This window comes from Pavona decussata, unplaced genomic scaffold (genome assembly GCF_977016875.1).
Source record: "Pavona decussata unplaced genomic scaffold, jaPavDecu1.1 SCAFFOLD_2, whole genome shotgun sequence".
Lineage (NCBI taxonomy): Eukaryota > Metazoa > Cnidaria > Anthozoa > Scleractinia > Agariciidae > Pavona > Pavona decussata.
In genome coordinates, this window is record NW_028145426.1 from 544,873 (window position 1) to 564,537 (window position 19,665).

Sequence of the window (19,665 nt, forward strand, 5' to 3'; positions counted from 1 at the left end):
GCGGTAACCAAAACGGAACAAGAGCATGCGCTGTGTCGTTTAAAAAAAGGCGTCGAGGAAGTTCGTCGAAGAAACAAATCTTTTGAAGACAAAAGTTTTGTTGAAGAAAGTGTCGTTCATTCTTTAAAAAAAATGGTATGAATTTCGTGCATACTTGTGCCAGTAGTTCTCTTTATCTGGCACAAGTTGATACAGCCGCTCATCGACAGATGGTACGGCAGACCAAAACTGGAAAGCGGTAAAGAAGGAGATGTTGCACTAAAATCAGGCGAGAAGGTAAGCTCAGTAATTGATTTTAAAGGCTACCACTAAAGCCTCGTTTTGGGTAAAATTCAGGGGTCAACTTTGGGAAGTAGTTAACTAAAGGCATCATTACGGCGTAGTATAACTCAGCAGCCATCATTTGAATGTTCAAACCAAAGTATTCATCCGCAAATTTAAACTCTAAAATTCCAAGTCCATTACATTTTTCGCTCTGTGTTCCACCATAAAGAAAATATAACAAGTTTTTACTGCACTTATACATCAAGATGGTGGTGCTTACTTTGTATAAACAACATTATGTTTGACTTTGCTAAAGTGGGCTGAAACGAACCTGCTCGTTTGAATGAAGTGTACTTATAATTTTCTGCCAAACTTCTTATAGTTTTATTGGATCGGATAAAAAATCGTGCGTGTCGCTACGTGTAGAAAAGGACAATATCAGCTTAAATTGCATCCTATTTAGGTAATTAATCTGGGCTTATATTGGCCTTCGTCAAGTGTATTCCACAGTATAATTATAATTAAGATCGCTTTAAAAACATGAAGAGAAATAAGTAATGACCATATGAAGATGTAGAATGATGTAAAATTTAATTAGTTCACCGATCACAACCTTTCATAGCAGAACTCAATATTTATGAATAGTCAGACTCACAAGAAGAAATACAATGTAGCTGTGCAGGGATGACACTTGTTTACAGCTGTGGGATGTTGTCAAGATTTTTGGAAATCTGTTAAATTCACTGAAGAGAAGCATGAATGATTTTCTTTGTCATCTCTCAAACAAGGCCCTCTTTAGTTTTAAATTGTACAGAAAAATGGTTTTAATTAAAAGGGATTTGCTGAAGCAAAGACATGGAAAAATTACAGAGAGATTTAGGGCAGAAATAGGAGCCTTAGAGTAAAACGTTAAGTAACGTGGGACAACATTTGTTATAGGATTATTGGTGTGCAGGCCAAAGGACCAAGTAGAGCTGCGTGTAATTTGGAGCAATCTGTATTTCCAGTCAGATTTCTCCTTAGCACTTTTATTCACCAAGTAATTCTATTACTTTGAGAATTTTTTTCGTAGAGAATTGGAATTATGTAAGTTATGATGGTAGTCATGGGATTTTGATATTAGTCGTTAAAGCAGTCACAATGTAAAAGCAGTTGAGAAAGAACTCACAAACTGGGCCATGTTTTCAAGGTATCTCTCTTTTTTTCCAAAATCTAAGTAATTTATTCTTTGTACAATCTGTGTAGAGTTTGATAGGGCAGCATCAATCCCAGTGTCATCTCCATGGTGGTTACTGAAGGTTGTGGCAAACGGCATGACCCTATGATACACCAAAAGTGATCCTTCAACCAATCTGAAATAATCATACATGTATGTCAAACTGAATATTATTAAGAGATAATTGACCTGCTCTTGGGCAAGGTCTTGTAACGGTAATTGATGCTGTTTAGAATGCTGAGAAGACCCTAGAGAAGGCTGACAGATAGCTCTTTGGGGTGCCATGAGCACCACTACAAAACAAAACTCCTGTTAGAGTTTTGTGCTATGCAGTGGGAGAATTATGCAAATATGTTTCAATATGCATCTTCTTCGAGTAGTACTAGACATTGATAAGCCTTTTTCTCTTTTGCGTCAGGATCCAGTAGCCAATGGTGAAGTCAAACTTGAATCATCACCTGCTAAAGATGTCATGGTGGATGGTCATTCAAAGTCTGACTAGCAACTTACCATATTAAGCAGCAGTTAAATGTCAACTCCTTTGAGAGAATCTCTGTGAACGAGAGATCATGAAGACTTTTGATAAAACCCTATGCTTGGAGCAGTCAAGAGTTGGAAGCAAAATTCATCTTGTTTTGCAGAGAAAAATGGCATGTGACCGAACAGTTTTAAAATTTTATGCACCACATAGTTATTGACCAGTACACATTGAAGACACTTTTTTCACATATTAATTTTACCAAATGGGTTGACAGTCCATTGTAATTTGTGTAGTAGATTACTCTGAAACATGGCAGCATGTATGTTGTCCTCTGAAATGACACACGAGGAAACATCTGCAAAAATTAAATACTGGTGGTATGACAGTACACGTGTACTACGATTGCGGTTCATGTACATCGTAAGTTTTTGAACCAGTACAAGTGGGACAAACTTTGCTGAATAATTGCATAGCATTACGTGAACTGTATTCAATTTTTACAGGTGTTCCTCAGATGTCAGATTCTAAGTTGTGTGAATGTTGAATCTTTCTACATGTATTTCTGCTAAGAATGACTGGAAACATTCGTTTTCACTTTATTATTTTTATTGACAAAGCTGGAATAATAATATTATTTTATGTCTGTACAAATGCATGTTGTATATTGTACCTCGTACAAAATTCTCTAATACAATAAAACTAATAATATAATATGGGTAGCCAGTTTGTAAAGAACAGTAATTAAATATATACTCTGTTACTCGTGTTTTATTCAATTTACCATGCCTTCAAAAAGATGTAGAGGTTCATCTGTTTTTGCAAATCACTGACATTGATTTTGTGTTTTTTTCATTTTATTTTTGGAATGTAGTCCTCTCATCTCATTTTTAAAACTACATGTATTAATTATCTCCATTTATAGTTAAAGGGTCACACTTGTAACAAAACAGTAAAGTGCCCTCACATTGGCTATTGTTGAATGGGACCTGTTAGTTATACAGTCAAGGTTTACCATTCAAATGAAAGCGTTTGAAAACATTTTGATACTTTGCTTTCAGTAGCAGTTGTGGTGTGACACAAACAGGACAACTGGTCACTCGGTATCTTGCCAACCCTTTTGCTATATTCAGGTACAATCCACAGCCGTACGGAAAAAAAGATGGCGACTAGTACATTCACCCATATTTATAATTCTTAGCATGCAAAAACCCAAAAATTCTAATAAAAATGCACAGAAAGTTCTACAAACTTCAAACCTACATAGCATGACACAATGTTAGTACCTGGATGAGTTCATAAAAATATGGTTTTCCATGCATCTATTGGCTGTGTTAGGTTTGCAAGGTATTGTGGTAAAAATTAATGCACAGCCACCATCTTTTTCTATGAGGCGGATTTTAACAAGTCAGTTACATGTATTGATCCTTGGTAGAAAAAATTATATATAGTCCTCTAGTTGCGGGTGAAATCCAATGAAATTTTTTATTTCAGTGGAATTTCAATCGAGATTTATAATGGTAATTGAACTGAGTGGAGTGCAATTTGGTCTGAAATCATACGCATGATTTCAAAATCAAACGAGCGCGCACCGCAAGTTTGATTTGAAATCACAAGTATGATTTCAGACCAAAATTGCACAACACAACTTAGTTCAATTACCACTTTATTACATCTATTTTGAAATCACAGAGTATCATTGTTAATATTAATATTCTATTTTTGTTACTTCATTTCCATTTTGATGGGCTAAAGAAAAGATGCGATTTAGAGCAAAATATGGTGCAATTTGGGAATAAATCGCACTGTTGAGAGCCAATCAGATTGCAGGGATCACCAGTGATTTCAAAATGGGTGTAATAAAGATGATTATTTATACAGATGCATGCGGTATTTGAGTTGTTTGGAATACAATTCAAGTTTCAGGTAAGAATTAACCCTCTCTAACTTTTAGGTCTTCACCTCTCAAAGTGAAGAGGTTATTCGTTGGTTATATAATTTGGTTATGTGAGTTATTTCATGCAACTTTCTCCAGTTTTTCTGGACCCAAAATCATCTGTTGCAAATGAAGTGCGGGTGAGAAGTTGGTTAAGGTGTATGTTAACAATAGTTCCTGCCAAATTCACTGACCTTTCACTAGTATGAATGAGAAAGGAAAGGTTTTCGTCGCAAAATGTGTTGTTAACAGTTTATAGAACTACTTTTGGTAGCTTGCTATCGACTAAGATTCAGTGGTAGTAAAGAACCAGGGCTATTTTTCATTAACAGTGAATACTGTACGATACTGTTGAGTGAATACGGTACTGTACGATACTGAATAAGGTGGAATGCTTGGAGAATCTTGAGCCCTTTCGGTGCGGACCCATGACACCACTCATTTTTTTCCTTTGTCTGTCTTGTTCTGGGTTAACAAGTCCACTTGATGCCCACTGATATTTATTTCTCCGAGGTTTCGACGAAGTCTCCTGCCATTTGGAGGAAGATTTCAGTAGATCAGTAATCTAGGTACTAGTTGAATCTCAGCATTTTTATACCCAGTAAATATACCTATCATTGGGTACTAGCTGCGTGGAAGTTCAGCTTTAATGCCAGCTCCGTTGGGTTCTGTTTTGTCCTGACAACGTTCAAATAATCCTTTTTTTTTTCATACTTCTTCCTTTGTCGCATCTCTATAATTATATATTGTTTATCTAAGCATACGTTTCCCTCTTCTGATCCATCACAGTCTGTTTTATAGATTGATCGACCATCGCAATCGAAAGTTGATAGCCACATGCCAATCACTACTGTACAGGTCAATGCCGTCTTTCACAACTGTTGCAACACATCCTGCGGTAATGTGAATACTGACAAAAGTTGGCTTGTATGACGTAAAAACATATACCGCGACTGTAAATATCATTGCAGTTTTTGAGTTGCGCTAATCTTTGAGCTGACGTTGGGCAGGGCTTGTTGTTACAGCGTTGATAGTGGAAAGGCTTGTTTCTTGAGCTGCAGGCTTTAGACGCTTGGCCTTCGTGATCAAAGCACATCACCTTTCTCACTTGACTTCCACCCCCACATGATCTAGAACACTGCGAAGAAGTAGACAAAAGCGATATTGTAAATACTTTTCTCGTGCAAATAATGCCTTAGATCGACTAATAAATATAGAAAATTTCATTTGCAAATCAGAGAAAGCAATTATCGGCGCCACTCAGTAATGGGGATTTCAGCCATACACCATGTAACAGCCCCTCTGAGTAAAGTACTACTAAATATCTTTCGCTTGAATGATCCACAACCCCAAGTTAGATTAAATTTTCTTAGACTGAGATTCATTGGTCTAGAATCCTCCTTTGGTGCTGCATAGCTGAGGTGTCCTTGCTGTAATAGTACTAGTCGTTATTCAGTTTAGTTGTCTTATATAAATCAAAAGGAGAACCCTACCCCCTCCCCTCCTCCCCTCCTTCCTCAAGGTCGCAACCTAGCCTCTTATTGGTAGAGAAGTCATTTCTCTCAAATGTAGAATGCTCGGTAACTTGAAATTTCTCATTTGCTGAGATCGAGATTACCACGTTCTCCATGTCTAAAAACGAGATAACGTACGGATTGATAAGTAGGCTCAATCGCATGGGCTAACTTATATACGTTACAATTTTTCGGCCGATTTCCTTTTCTGTTGGTCTAGCGAGGGGTGAAAATCGGCTAGACAAAAATATTGTAGCACTCCTCTCACTTATTTTCTTTGTTTATTGCATTGGTATGTGTAGATTAGCCTTAATATTAATTGAACACAGTACCTCGTCCCATTTTGTCGCGAACCACTGTGGTTCACAGGAATTGCTGCCACACGGTTGAACCCTTGTTGGTTTTGAGTTTAGTGGACAAGACGCGTCTGGAAATTCTTGGTACATGCCACCGACCATACCGGCGCAAAACACTGTTCTAACCTGTGTCCCTGTTCCACACTCGACAGAACACTACAAAGAGGAGAGCTAGGTTAGAGTGCTGTTAAGCTTGTGCAAGGGTTGATATATTTACTGTCTTCACTTCTGATAGTACAATAATTCTGAGACATTTTGCCATCAGGTCAATGACCCTAAGGTAGTTTACGACCCGATCGTGAACAGAAATCACTTCTTGTTCTTCTTGTGCCCTTTAGAAATACTGGTTCCGACCTCAACAGGGGCGGTAAAGTTAAGGAGTCGACATGACCGGGACGGTCTTAAGAAAGTTTAAAACGTGGAGGGCCACTCAGAAATCTACCTAACGCCAAATGTCTGTCAAATGTCTGTTTAAAATTGTTCGCCTCAGTGATGCAAATGTGTTCTGCAACAATAATCGTTCTTTTTTCAACCTTTGCTTTAGTAACGGAACCTTATGGGGGTACAGATAATGGAGGGGAACATTGAAACATTTGTGCAATTCTGTTGGCTGAACATTTTTTTTTCCGTAGTTGTTTTACCTTACTCCACTCTGATGCCACCCACACTGCCTGGCATTGGCCACTGTCACATGGTCTGGTGGAGCTGGGTTTCGTGGCGTGGGAGCAGTGAGCAGACGGCAGGGTATCACCTCCCTTCCTTCCACAGAAAACCGCACGACTTTGCTGTCCTTTGCCACAAGGAACTGAACACTATGTAGACAGAATGGCCATTTTAAAAGCATGAACAGAATGAACCCAGTAATGGATAGATGGAGGGGATTAGTGGATGGCTACCCTCGAATGAGGAGGCTAAATAGCGATTATGGCTCTTTCTTCTTCAACTGTTTGAATTATTTGATAGTTGTCTGCCATTTATACGGATCGGGTTTCAAAAGTTATTTGCCAACGGGCAAACGATTGAAACTTTAAGTTATAGGAGATGCAAAAGGTAAATGCGCAGGAAACTTAGGTCATCCCAACCCGGTGCCCATAACGTCTGTGAACAATCCAATAAGGACATACCCAGTTACAATCCGTAACGTGCTGAGTCAAAAGCACCCTGATACCAGAGGGTTTCTTTCTTCTTTGTCCTGAAACAAAACTAATTGAGCCGCGAAACAACGACAACATGCTGCGAGTCTTATCCCGGCGGTGGTTTACGTAGAGTCCCTATATTTTGTCTCAACTCGGTATGCACATCTCACAAACTGCGCTAAACTAGGTTTGCACTTTTCAAAGCTGCATCGTAGAGAGTAAAGGAGCAGTTTTTTTTAATCAGGCAAAATGGCCATTCTCAATCAGTACGATTTTTCCTAGTTGTATGCTGAAACGGAAACTATGTTCTTCATTTTGCACAGCTGCTGATCATGACCGGTTTAGATCACCATTCATTTCGTCCATGACAGCTTGTTTGAATGTATTATAGCGTTATAGTGCACTTACTTGTGACCACTTATGGCCGGCAAACCAGTCAGTCTTGCACGAGCCGGCAAAGCAGGATTGAGTCACCGATGGCTTGGGACTGCGCCCACAATAACTCTCACTCACGGTGCGATTGTTGATGTCCATACAACGTACGACTCGCTGCTTGAATCCCCTTTCGCAAGTCACGGAACACTGCAAAAATGAAGAAGGAACTAACAAATTAAGATGGAGAATCAACTTAGAGCATGATCACCAAATTTTCCATAACACTGTCGGGAGACGAGTGTTAGGGCGGATGATATTTGGACCGTCAAAACGGCTTCGCACAAAAGACGAACAACTGAAGTGTTCTGCTTTACACCTGTACGAAAATGCAAACTAGAACTTTTGTAACATGGGAAAAATTAATGTCTTAACACTATCTAGGGACACAAAAAGTTATTCTAAGAATCTTGCTTACATTTTCTTCTTGGGTGCTCTATTTTAAAATCCCACAGAGTAGAAAATAATTTCAAATTGGCAATCTCTAAGTACAAGTCCATGCCTATATATGAGTAATTACGCGCCCTGATTGGTTCACAAGAATTAAAATGAGTATAAATGAGTACCGTGCTCCACTCTCCGACTGTCCAGTTCGCTGGAGGAGGACATGTTTGTAGGTTGCAGTTACGGCTAGGGGTAGGTCGTTCCGAATGACGGCAGTAGCTGATTGGTAACATCTGCTGCTGCCTCCTGCCGTTATTATCAACAAGCTGCTTACAAAGAAGGCTTCTGATCTGCAAACCAGCTCCACATGTCTTCGAGCACTTACCCCAAGCACCAGGCTCCCACCTGTATTCAAAGCATAAGGTTACGTTATATCCATGCCCAATCAACTCCAGACATGCCCTGCAGTGGCTAATCGGTGCCTGTGCTCATCGCCAGGTTCTGCAAAGTTGCATGACTCCCACCACAAGTAGTAAAACTCTAACTTGTAACTAACACCATTGGAAGGGGACACTTCCCTCTCTCAGGCTATTTCAGCATTTTTTAAGGTTCTACTGATGTTACTTACGAGGACAGCACACAAACAAGAGATCTATGCAGACCTGACACTTGTGGTATAAACTTAAGAGTTAAGAAGAATTAAACGGAAACAAAGACAAGCGACATGATATAAAGGCTGAGTTTGGAGGAGATATCGTGGCCATTATTTGGAAGAAAAGAAAAAGAACCGGAAAAAATAAACAATCTTGTTCCGATTGTTAAACTTTGAAAAAAAAAAAAAGATATTGAAATGGGTTTTAAAGAATTTATACAAGATTTTGAGGTAATTCGACCGATTTCGGAACATTTAATTGTGTCCCGGTCTTGGCCCCAGCTTGAGAGACATGTTTGTATTTTTTACCTTGGTGGGCAAGGCGGTAGGTTACAGACTCGCTGCCTCTGCGCTGGTTTTAAGTTCCCCTGGCACAATGACTGTTCAACAACTGAGTTATCCGCCGTCGAAACACATTGATGTACTGTTTTCTGAATGCCTATAGAAAAAACAAAGGCTGTTTACCGTGTGCACTAGAAATCCGGACATTTTAGCTCGAAATTAAATGGATTCCGAGGTAACTCCAAAAGTACACTCCTCTTTTCCTAGCGAGAAGGAAAAATTCCGTACCATTTATTGACTTTTCTTTAGTCAAGGGGAGTTTCGTCGAATACAGAAAGTCTTAAAGCCAGTAACAATAGACTTTTTCACACATCGTGGACTATAGGCAAGCCTACAACAAGTGGTGGTAACTTAACTTGGTACAATAACTCTCATAAAACATTCCGCTCTTACGTTGAACAAACGAGGTTCGGTTAACGAGGAATTAAATCACATACCTCCAGCACAGGAGTGGGTGCACTGTGTGAATCCTGTAAGTCTCCAAGCATATGTCTGTCGGTTGGGTGTTGGTTGGGTAGGCTGTGCCTGCACGCCTCTGTGACCAAGAGGAACGGGTTCTGCTGGCTGTTGCTGTTCTCGTTGATACTGTATATTTGGGTAGTCTTTAGGAAGAAGATACGAGTACATGATCTGGGGCTCGTCATCTTGATAAAGTAACTGCCAACAAAAGGAGGAAAGAAAAACATTACCCGTGGAAGTAAAATAAATATTTCTTCTTCCTGACAATCGCATTGAAAGAGTTGCTGAATGCAATATGCGATATTTCGGCATTGCCTTCCAAAGATGTCTGAATAGGTCCAACAAAAATTGTAAATCCATTTTTAATGGTATTTTTACATCTGAAGTCATTACAATATAATTAATTTCCGCATACATCATTATCGCTAATTTCCATTTATCCTTACGAATTATACGCACGTGCGCTATCTCCACTGGTAATAAGATGCCCTCTGTTCGTTCTGCCTGAGAGGGCCGGAGTCTGGATTGAACTCCAAGGGTTTTGGGAACGTACTGCTCGTTTACGTCAGTTAAGTGAGTGTGTGTATAATATGAAGTTTTAATGCTCCGTTACCGTCTCCTCACCATAATATCAAGATCTTCAGTAGTTGGTCCATCAGCTATGAAGGACTCTTCACCTCCTTTATTTCTGCGAGGTCTTGAATAATAAACTGTCGTGCCTGCCACCTCATATCCTTTCGGTAAATCGATAACCCAGTTCCCATTGATATAGTATTTGTTTGAGTCGTGCGACTTGAGAGCTGAAAAACAGAATGTAATATAACCAAATATTAGTTACCTCCAGCCATTTACCTGCTCCATTCTCTCGGACACATTTAATTTAATCACTTTTTCTAAGATTAAAATAGCGGCGTTCAGTGATACACGACTGACCTCGGCCGTATACAGACATAAAATAAAATAAAATAAAATAAAATAATAGATAGGAATTTTAGTGACACATCCACAGAGCGCGTGGGCTATTCGTCCACTGTTTCCAGGTCGAATTGGAATTTAGAAATGTTGGTTTTTGTGGAAGGAGGAAAACTGGAGTACCCGGAGAAAAACCCTCGGAGCAGGGATGAGAACCAACAACAAACTCAACATGGCATCAACTCCGGGAATCGAACCCGGGCCTCGTTGATTGGAGGCGATCGAGTGCTCTCACCACTGCGCCATCCCTGCTCCTTATGAAATGAGCATTGGGAACATTAAAGCAAGCAGTACCTTTATTGAGAAGGTCTGCTGCAACGACGATCTCTTTCACGATTAACCTTTGTGCGCAAATTTATTTTAAAATATACGATTATGCTCATTTCGAAATGACTCGCGTTCCAGTGCCTGGGGGATTAGCTCAAATGGTAGAGCGCCCGCTTCGCATGCGGGAGGTACCGGGATCGACACCCGGGTTCTCCAAACTCTGTCTTTTTTTCCCTTTTTCTCACTCAGAATTTTATATAGTGTGATGCGCTAAAACCTAAAGAAAAAACAGATAAATGTACAATAGCGTTTGCTTATTTCGCATTTAAAACATTTTTCTTACGTTTTAGCTCCCTTCATATTTAATTCGAAGGGCATTTCAAGAGGATAAAATGCTCCAAAGAGTTATGGGATTGAATAGGTAAGCTTGGGAAAGAGAACGAACTGGTGAGCGGGGCTTAAGTCAGATGGTAGAGCACCTGCTTAGCGAAAGGTGCAGAGATTGACGGCCGGATCCTCGAGTCAAATATCTTTACCCTGCAAGTGAGACAGTTTCCTAAAATATGTAAGAAAAAACGTGTGTTTTCTTATTTTTAATGATTTGATTTTAATTCATGACATTCTTAAGCTTACATCATTATCGAGTGGAACAATGGGGCAAACCTTTCCAACATTGCGGTTACAAACAGCAGAATAGAATAGTTTTATCATATTATTCTTCAGAATGATAATTTAATTGATTTTCGGGAACTAACAGGCACTAAGTATTGCAGGAAAAACTTACCTAAATAGTTCTTGCTTCTCCGGGTCTCTGTAACGTTAATCTTGGTGGCACCAGCAGGTATTGTTATTACAGGATTGTAACCTAAAACTATGAAAGGGATGGAGGTACGTACATCAGTAATGTATCTGAATAATGTCCCAAGGACCTGGAGTACTATCTCTTTTCGAGTATGCGTCTTATGGGAACAATGTTTACCTGGCAATGAACATGGAAAACTTGCAGTAAACCCAGAAATTGTACCGGTGCAGTATTGGATGCAAACTTTGGACAAAATTAAATTCCGTGACAAAATTTGCACCATTATTTCATACGAATACAGTTACTTCCACAGTTCTGCAACGTTAAGGTATTCAATTTGCTTCAAAAAGATTTGAACCTAGAAGGAATTGAAAGTTATAGAAGAGAAGAAGAAGAACCTTTTTTGATTTATACCGCTCAGGGTAGCCCCTTCAGATGCAAAATACCAGATAGGCGCTCTTATGTTCGGATAGTTGCTCGGTGTTACATTATACAAAAAGGAAGGCCTACAGTATTACCCTTAATTCAAATTACCGGCACTGGATCTATCGGGTCCACTAACATGAAAACATAGCCTGTATTGACTTGAGCAAGCATGGGAACTGATTAATTAATTACAAAAACTAAATAATAACAACATCTAGGTAGGCGTACTTAAATGTCCTCGCACAACGTCTCTGGATGTGAACACGCCGGACCGTCTTTGCTTTGGTGTCGAGACAAAACATCCGCCATTTTTACATTCTAGCGGCAGCTCCTGGAAATGAAAAGAGGGATGTGAAGAATTTTCTACTTTAAGGAATTACTCACTGCAATATTCAGCTACATGGTTGAGCGTATTTCAGTATCTCAATTACTCATCCAACTTACAAGACCTAACATAAATTCATCCTACTGGGTTTGTCTTTTGAGAACGACAGAAGAGCTTGTTACAGTGTACATACCTTGCATTTTCCATCAATGCAGACTTTCTTCAGGTCAGTGAGGCAGGGTGTTCCGTCTTTGACTTTAGGTAAGAGACGAAGGAAAAACATGTGTCCTCTCGCTAGACAATTGAGCTCACACTCATCTTCACGTATACTCTTAACTGAGGAAAAAAGAATATTGGTTGCTAGCATAAGTGTCTTTTGCATTGTCCGCGCTACAATCAACATAGAGCGTTTACCACTAGTCAGAGCGTGATGGCCAAACTAGTCATGTAAATGAAAGAATGTATGCCACTTTGAATGATCAGCCTTTTCTCCATGCCCTCATAACGGCAAATTCTGTCAATAGTGTTCTGTCAAAGGTAGGTTGAAGGGATTTAAATAACTTTTTCTAATCCAGTACTTCAAACTGATGCATCATTTTGTTTACAATCTAGCTGTTGCGGCCAGCCAGTTCTGACAAGTGTATGCTTTCTACCAACTCAGGATTGCTGTACAATATATAATGATGAGGATCTGTCCGTTACGTCTCCCTACTAGGTGGTGGAAAATATTGGTTTTTCGAGCCTTATGACAGACCTTTCAGACTTTCTAAACCGGTACAAAATGCACAACTGAGCAACACTACAACATAAAGATGTATCATCCTTAACATGCATCCATACGCCCGGCCTCGTTATCTTCAGGTTTATCAAATCCAGTGAGAACAGTGACGTGGTGGTCTGATGGTCATTCCTTGATGAACAGGGTTGGCAAGAAACCTGGTGTTTGCCATCCTTCGCTCCTTTGGTAAAAAACGTTTCTTTTTTGATAAATGAGAGACTGTAGACATTTATGACATCCCATGTATTCCACTTCCATCGTTTCTTCTTTATAGCGTCTTTCTCCACCCATCAAGGATGGGCGTTAAAGAAACGGGACTGAATGCTGCATTCGGTTACTTTCGATGGTGAACTACCAGCAATACAACTAATCGTTTTAGTCAGAAGTGTTCTTGTACTTCCTTGCCACTTAACGCGTTTCCACCTATGCTTACTTCGTAAGAACCGCCCTTTTAGCTAGTCTTACCTCTCAAGTAAGGCACCCATTTAAAGAAGTAACCATTGAAGGAAGTATTGTCAAACTTTCTGCACTGCTCGGCTCTGGCCTGAATGGCAATTTTCCGAGTTATCTTAGGAGGCTGGTAACATTTCTGCAAACAAATTGGAAGAACAACAAGACGTTAACGTTTTGAAGTTACAGCCCATTCCGTCTCCTCATTGACATTAAAGACTCTCTTTTAAGATATGGCAGTTTAAAAATACCTTCAATGGGCTAGGCCTCTATTTAACCTTATGCGTGTTCGTTGGCATCCATCAGTAGCGGTAGACATGGGTCATTTGTATTTTCAGCCGCGTAATGCTAAAATAGCTGTCATGCCCTCTTAATTAAAGCAACCAACTAACAAGGTCTAGACACCAGAAGGCCGGATTGAGTACTCCGCTCTACCTCGATAAGTTTACTAAGATTGCCTCATTTGGGACGTTTCCGCACAGATCAAGCTTCCCTCAGAATTACAGTTACCATTCCTACAAGTGGTATATTTTTCTGAACTTTCTAGCTATATGATTTATTGTTCACGTTACGCAACTGTACTCTTCTGACCCGTGACATTGATTATAAGATATGTAAATGCGACAGATCAGACATTCCGCATTTAAGACTTCAGCAGAAAGTCGAAACTGTATAAAACCGTAGGTCTGCATGATGCCACAACTCCGGGATCACTATTGTTGCTATTTTAGTTTGCTAGGAAAAGGATTGGGGAGCAAATTTATTTAAAGATATGTAAGAGAACGCTAGTATAGGCTTAATTTCTGCGATCAGCTTTTTCCAGAAAGGGACATTTATCGGCCGAATTCAGTTAACCCTAATGTAAACTGAGTGATTTCTCACCGAAAAGCGGGCATGATGAGATACTGAAAAATATAACTACAAACAGCAAAAACCGCAATGTTCTGACACGATAAGATAATGTAGGAAACAACCACGATAACATCGTGCTTAGGCAGTTGACTCTTTTAAAAAAACAGCATTAATGATTACGCTGTCGTGACTGTTGTGACGATATTAGAACAAAAGAGAAGGATTCACATTGCCAACTTTACAAGTTCGAAACGTTTCCTATACTGAGAACTTTTGGAGTCAAACCATTGATTAGTTTACTTAAAGAACTTTTATCATCAGTTGGAGGTGGTTTACTTGTTTGAATGTTTAGACGAGCATTAATGATTAAATCATGAATGATTATAATGCCTTAATCAGCTTAATCAAAGTCCACCTTTTGTGCCGTTGGGCAGGAAAAGATGGGCCCACAATACTTGACTTTAGTTTGATATAGAGCTATTTTTGAATACATAGAAATGATGTTTAGTCATCCGTACATGATGTCTGCCTTGCGGCAAGGATGAATTTCACTGGACCAGCCATCCACGACGCAGTAAATGAAGTTGGCTCCGGCGCAAACGATTAGCAGAGACAAAGAAAAAATCAGCGAAGGAGTCGAAGTCCAAACACCAGCAATCCGATTGGGTTCTTCGCTGGTCATTTCTGGTAGAGCAATAAAATAACATATTTGTTCAAATTTCAAGAGTATTACAACCACTCCAAGCCGAAAAATTTAGGAGTATGTAAGTACAGTGGTGTAAGGAAAATTAAGGCAAATTTCTGACCACAGGTTGTGACTAAGGTTGATATAATACTCTTCCAGATTTAAATTAGGGCCAAATATTTATTTGCTTGATGAAAAGAAAGCGGATGACTGCATGGTTACATAATAATTGAAATACACTTGGTGAAGAAGGAATCTTAACTATGGAATTGGTGCTCCACCCTTCTGAAACATAAATCGAAAGGTTTTCGTAACCACGAGATATAGCTGGTGCGACCGCTGTTGGCACCCGGCCCCTATTGCATTAGTGTAACCTTCGTGTTGTAGTTTGCTCTTGGGATGCGATTTACTGGCACGTGGCCGCTGCAATGGGAAATTTTCGTAAGAAAGTGAATGGATTGGCAGCCAGAACCAAAAACATGCCGGTCGCTGTGGAAAGTTTGGCTATAACTACAAGAAAAACGGAAGTCGTTTCTTGCAGGGAATATTCCTTATTATAAAGAACTGGATAACTGGATATTGCAATTCCAGAGTTTTGATTGGTAGGCGGCCATGATATATGATCCATTATACAATGTACCATGCCCCGATAACCAGTTGTAAGTGTATGCGTCATTGACGAAAGAAGATATCTGATGCACTAAATCAGCAAGATTTAGGGGTATTTAATTGTTCCACTTGCGCTTGTTGGATAAGAGATGATTATAGCAAACTCGGCGATGCGCGGCTCGTTGGCCATCTCGTATCAAACGCTCGCTCGTGGAGTAATTGTTAATTACGCTCTACATTGTGTACCTGCATATTACACGTGCTGTATTGGGTGGTAGTTCCGTGGCAGTTTCCTTTGTTGTGGTTTGTCTGTCTGTACACCTTCAGTACATAACTGGGTGGGTTGACATTTCTGTGTAACAAAAGCAAATCTGTCAAGCCGGCCGCATACTCTTGATTTTTAAAAAGTCTCCTTTTGGCTTAAATGCAAACGTCGATTGAGTTTACTTTAGAACTGAGGGTTTAAATCTCGAGCATTATTACTATTTTCTGATCAGATACCAACCGAGAGGAAATCACACACTGTCTCGTTCTGATGGTTGTCCCGCCTCCACACGACTTGCTGCAGGGACCCCACTCGCTCCAGGATCCCCAGTGGTCTCTCTGTGGTTCAGACCACTAGAATGGGAAGAAAACACGTTTAAAAATATTTGTGCATGCAAAAATAACGACAAAAGTGTAGTATACGTGTAACCTAAATGGGTATCTCATCGAAAGACTTAAGAAGCAAAAGGACAACGTGGAAGTTTTGTTCCCAGGCCGCGCTTTAAACTGCACGTTTGCAGTGGATTGGGAAACGAGTCGACGTCCTTTCCACAGTCAAGGAATAACAACCGCTCCTGCTTGGACGCATTCTTGACTCCAGAGCTCTTCCCTTTTGCGCAAAATTTGGTGTATGACGTATCAAAGCCAAGCGGCCCTGGGGTTGAGAATGGCTTGGACGTCACTGGCCAGAAAATTGTCACGGGAGTCAGTACGCAGGCGCAGCTCAGGAATACCATCGTTGCGCTGCTATCGATGACGACTGAGGCAGTGGCAGGGTTTCTCAGTTTTCGTCATCAACTTCAACATTTTTCTTGCTAAGTTGAAAACATAAATTCGAAACGGTCGTTTGTCGCCATTTTTGTCGTAGTTCTTACATTCGTTTTAGGATAAAGTGATCCAATCCGTAAACCAGACCAAAGCTCAAATATCTTTGGTGCAATCAAAATTACCTTCACTCGATAAAGAATAGCAATTTCTATCAACAGGAACAATATTCCTCTACTCTTATCTTGCAATCATTTTGCAGTTTTATCTCATGGACATGGGAGGCAGGCATTGTTACGTAAACCTAGGGGTAAACCACTCGCGTAGCGTTCGAATTTATGTTACTGTAATGTTATCTTGAAGAAAATGGATGAAGGAATATATTTTTGTGATGTCTACTTAAATGAGGCGATGGAAAACTTGAGTGAACAGCTTCAGTTCCCATGTCGTCCTAACAACAACATCAATCCCAAAGGATCTGAGGATGTTGGCACAAACACTTGCCAGAACGGCAATCATATCAGTTAGCATTCTATCTCAGTTTACTCTAGTGCTGTCTGCATTTACTCAGGCAGCTGCGAGTTTGTAATATTCTGCTGACTGCTTTTAACATTTCACATAATTCAGGAGTCGTCGTTTTCGCCATCGCAAGAATGTAAATTTTCCATGCTGAAAAAATTGCTGCGGAAAAGTAATTAAAGAAAACTGACTGCTGAGAAAACGTGAACAGCACGAAATGAAAGTACGTCTCCGACAAATGCTTGTCCATTTGAAACTTTAAAAAGATTTATAGGACCTTTCAAGTCAAACAGTTTAACTCCAGGAACGAATTTTAAGACTGCCTGATCGCAAATGACACTACACATAAGAATGGAAAAACATGTGGCTTTGATGGGCAATGGGATGCACAAACGAAGAGGGATGTGATTTAGTTGAGGGAAAAACTGGTTAAAATGAGCAACACAAAAGAATAACAAGGTATTGAGATAGAAATAAAGTTTTGCCATTAATTATGAGGTTATTTCTTTGTATCGGTTGAAGAGGAGGAGATTTTCAGAAGAGCTTTTGTATGTACACTCGGCTAACGAGCATGCAAGCTCTCTCGTGCACCAAGCCTACTGATTTGGACTGAGGTATGTAATGTCATGTGAAATTTTCTAACACTTGATAAAATGCTCAGTGAGGTATGCCTAGATACCACCAATGTAAAATGCTATTGAGAATGACGCTTACCAACGTAGTCAAAATTAGGTTTTAGAGCTTCACTTTTAATTCAGCTACGTAAAGGAAATAAGAAATTAACATAAAGGAAATTAGTTCTGACAGTTCTGTTTGCATCAAGTTTTGTTCAGTATTGGGTTAGAAATGTCATTTCATTAACCTCTTTTTTTTTTTCATTCCTGTCAAGCGTGGTTTCTTGCATGACTCAGGAAGCCTGAGTCAAAACTGAGTAGTCGGAATTCTCGTGATGACAAACTCTTCTCAACCTAACGTGCCGTAACGCTACAGTTTCGTCGTAATTCCACGACACGAGAGGATCAAATAGACGGTACTTACTATGGTCACAGTCTAATATCGTAATCGTAAAGGATAATAAAAAAGTAATACTAATATAGCTATTATCTTGTCTATTATGTGAAGAACGTGATAGCAACTTACTCTAATGAGCTATAAACTGCTCCCGGCGAGGGGGGAGATCTAATCGGAAGAATTTTAGACAGCTCTTGGCGGCTTTTCGTGAAGCCGGTCACTAATATAAAAAAACGACATTGCGTTTTTAGCTGGTGTTTAGAGTTTTGGGCAAAGAAAATGTTTCTATTTACGAACTGACTAATCAACAGTTCACAGATCATTGCGTATATCACTTCTGCCGTTTTCAATCCGAAGATTGTTTTCAGAAGTTTTGGGGTTTAGGCTCCGTCTGTTGCCGTTTTGATAAGGCATGTCCGCTAAAGTTCAAACCAGCTGAGCATGATGCTTGCCTACGTTCACTTAAACTCTGTTCAAGACTTAGTGATAACAACCGGTAATGTTATGTATTTCAGCAGTTTAAAAATATCCCTCTCACTCTTAAACATTGATTGGTACGTACCTGAAACGACTGCGAATAACATTGACAGGCCAGTACAAGTAGAGTGCCAAACAGAAGAAAAGTCAGCATCGCGTCTAACAGAAACAAAACGCATACATTACGAGAGAGAACAGTACAGTCCAGCACGTTAACTCTTGATCACATACATCTTACTCAGCTTAGCGACTTACACGATTTTCGCTTCACGCTCTGTGACCTCGTCTCACAAATAAGCGGACGATTAATATGTAGAGTTAGTGATCTTTGGTCGATGTTTGTTCGCTAATGTAAACTAATGAAAATCCCAGTGCCATAACCCCACGCCAAGATTTATACAATAGCTCTGAATGGACGAGTTACAAAGTTTGACAGGGTCGCTTATCAGAGGTTTAGCGGACCTCAAGGCGCTGTTTGTGTCAGGGAATCTCTGGCTGACAATATAATGATTACTGACTCTATTATTACGCTGTCGCGATCAAACAGGGCGCGAAACAATAGGGAAATGATACACAAATCGCACTGGAGACTAAGTAAAGGGACTTCATGCATATTCACCGCTTGTCGGTTAGAAATGCAATCAAGCGTGAAACATGAATCAAGGCTCTTAGCACATGATTAGGAGCACTTTTATTGCGATATATTAACACTGAACGTGAAGGGTATCTTTATAAATAATTTATCCTGATAGGAGTTTAAAAAAAGCTATTTGAATTCCAAGCATTTCCATGACAGCAACGAATCATCTTAATAGGATTGCGACAAGTCTACACTGAACCACACAACCGACTGAACGTGCGGTAAATACGATAAGTTATCCATCAGTCATTTAACGCATTAACAAGACATTCAAGAGGTGCCAATCAATCTAAAAAAGGATATCAAAAGAGAGAGCGTTGAACGGTAAATACCAATTTTACAGCACTTGCTTTTATAATTACATATGGAGGCAACTTTACAATACTAATTTTACTCATTTTGAACTCTATTGCTGACCTTCACAGCTTCAATTGACTTCATTTCTTGATAATGATGTTAGCTCTTACATCGAAACGGTTTAATTTTTGTATCAGTCTAGGCAAGCGCTTTTCTGAATCAACGATGATTCGAACTTTTGCTGTATTCAGTAAAACTGCAATTATCACCCAAAGAGGAACACAAGGGACGTGACCTCGTCACTTATTGCGGTCGTGAGGCTATTTAAATGCTTTCATGCAGCCCTGCTGCGCACAG

General features: G+C 39.7%; 1 protein-coding gene and 1 long non-coding RNA gene across 8 annotated transcripts in view; one reads left to right on the forward strand and one right to left on the reverse strand.

The window, feature by feature from the left end:
• Window positions 1–33: 33 nt before the first annotated feature.
• On the forward strand, window positions 34–2,931 carry LOC146489862 (uncharacterized). Its single transcript, XR_014864962.1, has 2 exons — window positions 34–276; window positions 1,899–2,931. It is a non-coding gene; the product is annotated as an uncharacterized LOC146489862 (long non-coding RNA).
• LOC146489863 (thrombospondin type-1 domain-containing protein 4-like) overlaps window positions 2,798–19,665 on the reverse strand; it is a 28,284-nt gene continuing 11,416 nt past the window's right edge. For 3 of the 7 annotated variants that reach the window (XM_085110995.1, XM_085110852.1, XM_085110727.1), the window contains exons 2-16: window positions 18,457–18,530; window positions 15,841–15,953; window positions 15,582–15,687; window positions 13,205–13,328; window positions 12,155–12,297; window positions 11,865–11,967; window positions 11,193–11,279; window positions 9,794–9,969; window positions 9,148–9,367; window positions 8,678–8,807; window positions 7,899–8,121; window positions 7,309–7,482; window positions 6,406–6,576; window positions 5,741–5,920; window positions 2,798–5,032 (exon numbers count right to left, since the gene is read on the reverse strand). In XM_085110995.1, coding sequence (XP_084967121.1) covers window positions 4,754–5,032; window positions 5,741–5,920; window positions 6,406–6,576; window positions 7,309–7,482; window positions 7,899–8,121; window positions 8,678–8,807; window positions 9,148–9,367; window positions 9,794–9,969; window positions 11,193–11,279; window positions 11,865–11,967; window positions 12,155–12,297; window positions 13,205–13,328; window positions 15,582–15,687; window positions 15,841–15,953; window positions 18,457–18,525 — 2,298 coding nt within the window. In that variant the 5' untranslated portion in view covers window positions 18,526–18,530 and the 3' untranslated portion in view covers window positions 2,798–4,753. The other 4 variants (XM_085110792.1, XM_085110916.1, XM_085110590.1 and 1 more) reach the window with 4 other exon arrangements.